Source organism: Mya arenaria, chromosome 17, assembly GCF_026914265.1.
Source record: "Mya arenaria isolate MELC-2E11 chromosome 17, ASM2691426v1".
Lineage (NCBI taxonomy): Eukaryota > Metazoa > Mollusca > Bivalvia > Myida > Myidae > Mya > Mya arenaria.
The window spans coordinates 45,860,725-45,870,793 of NC_069138.1; the positions used below are offsets into that span (position 1 = coordinate 45,860,725).

A 10,069-nucleotide genomic window follows, 5' to 3' on the forward strand; every position below is an offset into this window, starting at 1 on the left:
GACAAAATAATAAAAGTTGTCTAAACGGCCAATCTGTGAGAGTGCAGCTTTAAATTATAAAAAAACCCTGTTCCTTATTTCAATGCCAGCAATTTGTACTCCATTGCATACGCTATTTCCTTATTCCATAACGATACGGTCGACGTACCTCGAAACATTTCTTTAATATCACATACACGTATTCCAAAAACACACGCACACACCTTAATTCGATCTTGAACTCCACAGATATTGCTATATATAGTTTGTGAGATCAAAAACAATACAACGAACATTTAAACTTGATAAGAGTGTAATAGGTTAACACAATGGTCGTTTTTATCATTGCTACAATAGCGCTAATTGTCACAACTCTGGATGACTCTGCTATTTAACTCTTATCCAAAGATCATCTAGGAGACATCTTAATAATAGTTTCGAATAAAAAGAATGTAATACATTGCTGGTGCAATGAACTACCCAAGTTGTAAATGTCTCGCTGACATTTAGGTCTAAGTAATGTGTGTGTGTGGGGGGGGGGGGGGGGGGGGGGGGGGTCCAGCGGCATCTTAGTGTTTACCGCGAAATTTCTCTGTTCTAGCCAGCGCGCATGCACAAATGCTGAATCAACCGACTTCATATAAACCAATTAACAAAGCGGAACTAATCCAGTCGATAGAAAGCTAATGGCGGCGACATAAGTGTAAGCACTAATGAGATCCATTAAAACATAGAGGATAATTGTTTCAGTGTAACATCGTAATATATTTCACCGAGTGAGAATCAAAAGCTAAATTTCACGAGTGGCTACGAGTGAAATATTCACTTTTAGTGTTCACGAGGTGAAATATATTGTGAACTTACATTGACATTTTTTTTCTTTTTATTATATGCCTAAAACATAAAATTATTGTTTATGGATTTTTTAAGAAAAGCGCGCCAAATTGTATGCGAACGTTAGGACATTTCTGAAATGACGTCGTTGAAAGTGTGTCCCAGCCTTGAGTGCGCTGACGTTTAGTTGGAAATATATTTCTTTCATGCTTTACGATGAAATATGGGGTTTTAACAGTGAAATAACAACAGTGAAAATATCAATTTGATATTTTCACTGCAAAATAAGGAGTGAAAATATCAATTTTCAGAACTACTTTTAAAATCTTTTGTTGTTACATGTACTTGCCTTGATCAAAACAGAACACTGGACTTCAGTAAATTATGTCAAAAAAGGTTAAAAAAATAAAGACATATTTTATAAATTTAAATAAATATATAATTGGAAATTAACAACTTACCGTTTATTACCGGTTATCCCGTTTATCAAACATTTTACTGATCTTTGAAGCTGAATGTTCGAACATTTGCTTTCATTCCAAACAAATTACAGACAAAAACAACTGTTCGAACATAAATAAAATTTTATAGCATCGATCAAATGTATTTTGAACTGTTAACCGTTGTAGTACGTAAAATGGGCTTCCTGGAGAATTCACACAACAATTTATCGGATAGATCCGATATTTTTTACCCCACCCACATCTCAAAATGTGTCAACAAACTAGCGTGGCATTTACTCTTCTGGAAAACAAACATTTTAAAGCGAAACAGACTGGTCTCTGACAGTAAGATGACTGTATATTAACTTACTATAAAAACACGCGTATATGCAGTCTTAAAACTAAGAAGAATGGTTAAAATCCAATGAGTATCCACATTTGTTTTGCTTACTCATTTGACCTTCCAAATTTTCATCCTATAAATAGCGGCGTAGTAATTTGGTTAAAATAAAAAGTGTTTTCATTATTTTTTGGAACATTTGTGCACTAATAATACTTCATTTTTTACTGTTCATAAAGCTTTGCAATAAAAAACGAGCGAATATTAAGCTATAAGAATGAATAGCAGAGAACTATTTCTCAGCAAACCGAAAGTAAAAAAGTTGACAGCTATAATTATGCATGAGGGGCGCCCTACGGGTAGCGGCGTAAAGCCCACCCTTTTCAAAAAAGGGGGTAATTCAGAAATAAATAAAAAACAAATAAAACTCCGAAAATAAGCATAAAAGAAACAGAAAATTTGTGTATTTCAGTGTAAGATCGTATTTAATTTCACTCGTGATCATAAAAAAACTACATTTTCACTCGTGGCTTCGCCACTCGTGAAAATATGTTTTTCTATGACACTCGTGAAATAAAATACGATCTTACACTGAAATAAACAAATATCCTCTATATATATGCGGGCTAAAACAGTGAAAAATATCAAGAATAGTGAAATATCAATTTTATGTTACTGATAAATCTCAATAGTCCACCGGAATACATATAATAATAACAACCATAACTTGAACATTTTGTTTCCATAAGGCCATTCACAAGAAGTACGTTCTGTAGTTTAGCTACGACAGTGGATATTTTATCCTATTTGTTGATCGTCCAATATGCCAATAAAGTTTTATGTGGCTATAAATGTCCCCGTTACACCTGCCGCAGAGTTCGACGGAAGGATTATATTTCACGCTTCTGTAAACATAAAAAATAAATAGTAAATTCTGATTTAGGTATATCAGTCTTGGTTTAAAGATGATACAATAAGATGTAGATTGTAACATACAGTATTGATTAACATTCAGAATACATTGTTCATGCAATATCAGTGTGAAATATGATCGAATCAAATGAAACAGTGCAATCTTTGCCATAGTGTTGGGGCATTTGGGTTGATCGAAGAAAGCTACCACTGGAATTGGATGTTTTCCTTTGTTAATACTTTTCAGTAAGTTTAAATCGGCATAAAGAGCTCGTTTCTCGTTTTATTCGATTATTAAGATGTGATATTATTCCACACAATTTGTGATTGTATTCTCATAAGGAAAATGCGAAGTTGATTTCAAAGAACTCAGCTTAAGATAACAAGACAGTATGATTATGTTTTCTAATACGCTTTGTTTAAGTTATTTCAGTAAATAAATATATTTTGTCTTTTTAAGTACGGCTACAGAATATCGTCGCAAAAGGCGTCTATCAATTGATTGATTGATTCATGGCTTGATTGATTGATTGATTGACTGATATCAAAACAATACGACTTGAAAAGGAGTGTATACATGCACTCCACGAGTACCCATGGTGCTGTAATGAGAGTGTGGGGGGGGGGGGTTGTCGGGGAGGGGGCATTGTGCAGAGTGTACGGCTCAGTACCGCCTTGCCGCCCTGTGCAAGGATCAGTGAAAATGATAACCGTCCGCCCAAGATGGATGACAGGGCGGAGGAAATTTTTAAGCATGTTCTCACTGTGACCTCGCCCAGGTAACCACGCCACCGAGGAAACATGATGCAAGGTTAGAATTGGTCCTGTCGTGATTCAATTTATCAAAACACTGTAATAAGAGGATGAGAATAAGCTTACGACACCATTGTCTTCTTACAAAACAACCCGCCAGAATTAGTATCAGTTCTTTACACGCATGTACATGTAATCAAATTCTGGGTTATGACCACGGACACGTGGCAGTTCCCTTAAACCCCCGACGGAAGAAAACGTGTGAAATAGTTTCTATCGGGCCTCCGCCCCTCAGCCGCCTGTAGAAATTATAAACACGGCATAGACGGACAACAGAACACTGAGAGATTGACAAGCTGAATCCCCAATGGCACACAATCATTCTGGAGCGACGGAAATATGGTTTATTTATTTTTTGTAAAGGGAGACAAAACTAGCGACTTCAGAATAACCGGAACTAGGTGTTACGTCCCATTTTGTTATTGATCCGTTACACACAGGGGGAAGATTAAAGAAATAGAACGTGAACATGTTATTTTGCTTCTTACTTGGGCCAAAACAAAACAAACAGGAAAATGAGTGCTAATTCTATCCATTCATATTTTGATAGAGCTATTTTGATGCGTGAGTGTGTTCTTGTTGTGGTTTTGCAAGTTTGTGTCTCTTTTTCCTCTTTGATGAACAGCGCGATCGAAATGTACATGTAATCGTTACTGCACCTATTACAAGAATTATTGAATGTAAACACGACGACGTTTACGGTGCAAGTTATGGAGAAGTTCAACCTCGAGGGCGGCATATCCTTTAAATAAACCCATATCAAATTTGATTTAGCTCATATTACCAATTAAGCAGTAGGTACCACGGTGCTATATAACAGACATGTTCCGTGCTTATATGTTCGGAATGTTCGGCAGTTGAACAACACGATACTTGACGGGGTTATCAATTATGAGCCGTGTGTTCAGATGCCCAAGTTAGAGACATCAAAAACGTCAAAAGAAAATTGAGCAGACCAGTAAATTTCATCTCTTGAATATTTCACATTTAAGTGCTTAAGTACTTTACCTTTACAGAAAGATAAGCATGCATAAACATATTGATCTTAAATTCCTTAAAGCAGATTAAATAGACGTATTTTGGGCAAATATTGGGAGCTACCATACTTTTTAAGTGGGCTTCAAAACAAACAGTCCACCAGCTTAATGGGATATAAGTGTGTTTACATTCTTCGCTTTTTTATTTATATTGGTTCATGGAAATATATCTGTGTCACTAATAGTGGAAATAATATTCATCGGTCCCGTTTTCCTTTTTTAGGATAATTCACATCCTTAAGTTTTCATTTTTTGTAAAAAGGTTAAACTAATTTATTTTATGATGATTGTGAAACAAGTTATTACACCCTTATATGTATCACTCTCTTTGGCACGATGATACGCGGGAGTGTGGTCTTGTGTTGTTGAGTACCCGGAAGAAGTCTCCCTGACCAACTTGCTGATCGCAAACCTAACTCACCTCCTAGAAATTGATCTTAGCTCGCGCTTACCTGTGCGCTGACTTAACAACCTATTGTATTAATAGTTCATCGTTCACCAGCAAACCGCGAGTGAGTAGTTTCGCTCAAGTCAGCAAGTATTTTAGACTGCACCTATAAGTCAATATCTCAAATTATCAGGAATTATGTTAACGTGTTAAATCCAATCAGAATCGTATAATAAATAAATAAATAATATATATATATATATATTAATGCTTTTGTGTGAAAACAAAGAAATATAAAACGAAAGAAAAATCCTTATTATACAACACCCTTACACATATCCCTTACAAACAATATTCCATGCAGGGGATCGGCTTTCTGATGGTCCTGTAGACATTCCTACATATTTACAGGCCACCAATTTCTTTTTTGTATTATATTTTCCACAAAAAGTGGTCACGGTAGCGGTAATCTTTTCTGTTCCCTTTTCTGATCTAGGAAAACTTTCACAAGAATGAGAATTATGAATTAAGAATTTTGCAATGGGGATTATAACATTCAGAAGTATAAGTAAAGGGACGATAAAAGGAAATAACAAACACATATTTTCTCAGGACGAAAACTACTCCATTCAACTCTTAATTTTTGTATTCAATTTGTATGTCTATTTCAGCAAAAGTAACAGAAAAAAGTGGCTGCTCAAATTTCTATGAGCATCTGCCGTGGAACCAACCAACGACCTCTCGCTTTACAGGCGGACACTGCCGTGTCGATATAAAACCTGTATGTGTTTAGTAAACATGATTGCGGCGAACGTTTGCTGTTTGGTTCCCCGCTTGCATTGTATGCGCTGCCCTGCCATATGCGTTCAGTAAACATGATTGCGGCGAACGTTTGCTGTTTGGTTCCCCGCTTGCAGCGTATGCGCTGCCCTGCCATGCGTTCAGTAAACATGAATGCAGCGAACGTTTGCTGTTTGGTTCCCCGCTTGCAGTGTATGCGCTGCCCTGCCATGCGTCCAGTAAACATAATTGCGGCGAACGTTTGCTGTTTGGTTCCCCGCTTGCATTGTATGCGCTGCCCTGCCATGCGTTCAGTAAACATGATTGCGGCGAACGTTTGCTGTTTGGTTCCCCGCTTGCAGTGTATGCGCTGCCCTGCCATGCGTCCAGTAAACATAATTGCGGCGAACGTTTGCTGTTTGGTTCCCCACTTGCAGCGTATGCGCTGCGTTGCAACAGGGATACAAAACAAAACGTTTGCTAGCGGTTGTAAACGCTCGCCTTACTGAACCTACTGCTGGCTCTCTAGACAGCTCTCTAGTGCAGCAATATTGTACCGAATTACCGATTAAATAATATTCAAATGAAACAAAAAAACACGTAAAGTTTGAGTAGGTTCCAAAATATGAAATTGTAAATAACCAAGCCCGTTTATTAGGCTTTAAATTGTAATTTATATTTGATATACGGCCTAAAATTATTTGCATCTATTACTAGATCCAGGTATCAATGCCATCTTATGTCAAATTAAGACTTGAGACATGGATTTTATAGCTTTCTAATTCTAAATTGCCATAAACCCAATTTGATGTACGCAAGTTTTCGATAACCTTTGCTACCGATTTAGTATCAATAGTCAATAGATAGGCTGATGTGAAAATCATATAAAATCAGAAACTTTACAAATTTGATTGTTCACGGGGAACCGACACAAAGATCTCATAGAAGAGGTTTATCTTGAATATACTGAAGACATTTTCCATTTTACACGCTGAATGAGTTTGGTGGTTTACAGAGTGAAAAGGGATATTCTTAAATAACTTTCTGATTGACTATGAAATATAATTTAACACGGAAGTACATGGGAGAGTTCAATTAATAACTTTTTATTAGAGGACCGACTAGTAGCTTTTTCCAGAAGCCATTTAAAGAAGTTAAAGCAAATTTTTACCGTTATCTATTTGCGCTTTGGAAAATAACGTTTATAAATAATACTTATAAGGAAACAGTGTTCAAACCTCCGATTTTGGAGTTAAAATTGTGAAAACAAGGTAAGGGTCTATATGATATGAGTTTTTGAGACAAGTATGCAGGAATTTTTCCAAAAAGACTCTAACAAAATTGTATTCATGAAAATGAGTTATAGTTAGTTTTATAATTTATTTTAAACGGCAATGATAATACGTCCTTACAATTAAAATTGAATGTGTTCGATTATCTTTTTAAAATAACTGTTCGGGCAAAACCATGATTTTTCCATTTCTGACCATACAAATTGAATTCGAGATAGTTCTAACAAACACAGAAACCTTATGGATAAGTTATTTTATACCATGTTATATTTGTATTCAATCTGTGCCAATACATGGAAAGCGCGATGAACATTTAGTGTGAAAAATTATGCAATGTAGCGAAGTCGCAACTGAACAACCGTAAACTTATAACAGGACAAGGTCGGATCATTAACAAGTCTTCTACATGTTCCTCAGGCTTAATAGACAATTTACAAATCTTGCACTTGTGGTTCATTGCAGGTGGGATGATCGGATACCTTGACCTTTTAACAATATGGACAACCTATTAAACTCTTAAACTGTATAATTAAACTGGACAGGTCCGTAATGGCATAAATCTATCACTCGTCCCTACATCCCATCTGCCATTCCAAAGTCGAGTTTAAATCGATCTTAGTTTAAATTTTAACACCGACTATCAAAATTTAGATATGGCGACTGTCTAAGTTTAGATATGGCGACTGTCTAAGTTTAGATATGGCGACTGTCTAAGTTTAGATATGGCGAAACACTTCAATCAATTGACTTGTGCACTGTCAATATGTTTTAGAAATATAATTGGTGCAATTTTCTCTTTTTCACTTAAATCAGATTCTTGTTATCATCTTTACAACTAAAAATAGCATTAGTTTTTGCTGCCATTAGTTTTTTGACTTTGCAATAATTACTGTGCATATCAGTGAGGTTGTAAAACCACGTGCACGGGTGCGTGTGGACAACCTCTCGTGCTCTTCTTTTACCAAGACTATAGCATATTATCACACTCTTAGACTCAAAACTAATAATCTCTTTCCCCGAATATCTATAATATAATAAATGATTCACACAACATGATCCTGCAGCATCCTAATACCGGAACCGGAAGTCGATCCACTCCTGAGTCGAACAAGTGCTTCTCGCACATCTTGCTGACTCCGGACTGCAAACGGCGCACGACCATCCCCTTGGTAACCACGCAGACGATACCGCCATGTCCACGTCAGACCCCGCTGTAACGGAAACGAAGTCAAAAGCAGACGACAAGAAGTCTAAGCCTGTGCCAAAGGTGTTATCTTATTTCATGTTTGGTTTTCCTAAAATGGTTTTATTACGCTTGACAAACACTTTTTAAAAGTTCTAATGTATGAATGCATATTTATTAATAAACAGAAGGTGTCATTTTGTTCACTGCATGGAAATGTCAGTTTAATTGTTTATCTTGTAATTGTTTTAATATCTGTTAGAATTATTAAAATTACTTTAGATAAATACAAATAAAAAAAAGAATATTCATAATGATAAATATGTATTTGTATTTAAGGCTATGTTCCCAAACTCTGACCCGGATAAGTATAACCCGGATGGTTCCCTGCGCACAGTCCACCAAATGCCAGAGTTCGACCAGCGCTGGGAACAAGCGGAGAAGGCTCGTTACATCCGCACCAGGAACCTGCCAGAAAGAGACCGGGAACTCTCGGTCAACGAAATATTTGGCCAGGGCGAACAGACCAAGTCTTGACTGGTTCATTCAACCGCAATTATTTATCGTGTATATATACTGGTTTCCTTATTATTTCTTCTTTGTGACTGTGTACAAAAAATCATTTCAAACCAACTTCGATCTGTTCTTCTATTCAGAAGACAAGGTCGATGTATGATACCGACTTCTTTTACATTTTCAGCTGGTATGTCGCCATGTTTTAACCATTCATTATTAACAAATGTACCATAATACTGTTAAGCCATTTAAGTTAACCGCTCAGGTTGTTTGATCCTGAAGTCCTGTTTCCAGTCGAGTTTTGTGTATAACGCGTATCAGTCGAGACTGCATAGCGGTCGAGACGCATACATGCTTTAACACCGAACGAGACGTGGTGCAGGTCGTTTGATTTTGTGCGGTACATTTGAACATATGCAACGTTTTGTTTTTAATTGTATTTAAAATTGGACTTTCATTACAAACATTTACGAGTGGTTTGGATAAAAAAAATTGCTGCATGTAATAAACTCCTGGCATATTTTTATGTATTATTTTGGTTTAACTTGTCTGGTTCCGTTCTTTCATTCAATGTCAATCGAAACATCGATATCGCAGCGAGCTTTTTAGTGGTTCCGTATACGTAAACAGTGTTATACCGTGATACCCGGCGTGTCATACTATCACGATTATTGCTACGAATTGTGGTGAGATGTGTGCCAAGTATATCGTGTGCCTATAAGTACTGTTTAGTAGTTTTCTCGCCGTGCAGAAACTATTCGAAAAGTTCTCTTATATCAATAGTGTATTGTCTCAAAAATGTGGCATACATTGTAGCCGAAGGTAATGTGTCTTGGCATGTTTTCAACGTCCAAATCCCACTGCTTAGTCAGTGGCGCAGGACTCTGGCCTGGCCCATGGCTGCATCAATCACCACTAACATGGCTCATCACAACAACCTGCCACTCTGGCCTGGCTCAGCACAACATACTGCCACTCTGGCCTGGCTCATGACTGCATCAATCACCACTAACCTGGCTCATCATAACACCCTGCCACTCTGGCCTGACTCATCACAACATTCTGAGACTCTGGCCTGGCTCATCACAACATCCTGCCACTCTGGCCAGGCTCATCACAACATCTTGCCACTCTAGCCTGGTTTATCACAACACCCTGCTATTCTGGCCAGGCTTTTTACAACATCCTGCCACTCTGGCATGGTCCATTGACTGAATCCATCACCACTAGCCTGGCTCATCAAAAGATTCTGCCACTCTGGCCTGACTCATCACAACGTCCTGCCACTCTGGCCTCGCTCATGACTGCATCCATCACCACTAGCCTGGCTCATCACAATATCTTCTCACTCTGGCTCGCTCATGACTGCATCCATCACCAATAGCCTGACTCATCACAACATCCTGACACTCTGGCCTGGCTCATGACTTCATCCATCACCACTAGTCTGACTCATCACAACATCCTGACACTCTGGCTTGACTCATGACTGCATCCATCACCACTAGCCTGACTCATCGCAACGTCCTGCCACTCTGGCCTGGTTCATGAC

General features: G+C 37.7%; 1 protein-coding gene across 1 annotated transcript; it reads left to right on the forward strand.

Moving 5' to 3' along the window:
- The first annotated feature begins 6,373 nt into the window (after nucleotides 1-6,373).
- On the forward strand, nucleotides 6,374-9,040 carry LOC128224697 (coiled-coil domain-containing protein 190-like). The gene is made up of 3 exons (XM_052934673.1): nucleotides 6,374-6,797; nucleotides 7,883-8,085; nucleotides 8,341-9,040. The coding sequence occupies exons 2-3, from the start codon at nucleotides 8,011-8,013 to the stop codon at nucleotides 8,536-8,538; spliced, it is 273 nt and encodes a 90-aa protein (XP_052790633.1). The 5' UTR covers nucleotides 6,374-6,797; nucleotides 7,883-8,010; the 3' UTR covers nucleotides 8,539-9,040.
- The last annotated feature ends 1,029 nt before the right edge of the window (nucleotides 9,041-10,069 follow it).

Excerpts from the sequence above, each read along its gene's own strand:
- LOC128224697 (XM_052934673.1), top strand. The coding sequence starts at position 8,011 with ATGTCCACGTCAGACCCCGCTGTAACGGAAACGAAGTCAAAAGCAGAC. Across the intron at positions 8,086-8,340 it reads AGTCTAAGCCTGTGCCAAAG|GCTATGTTCCCAAACTCTGA; the intron begins GTGTTATCTTAT and ends TTTGTATTTAAG.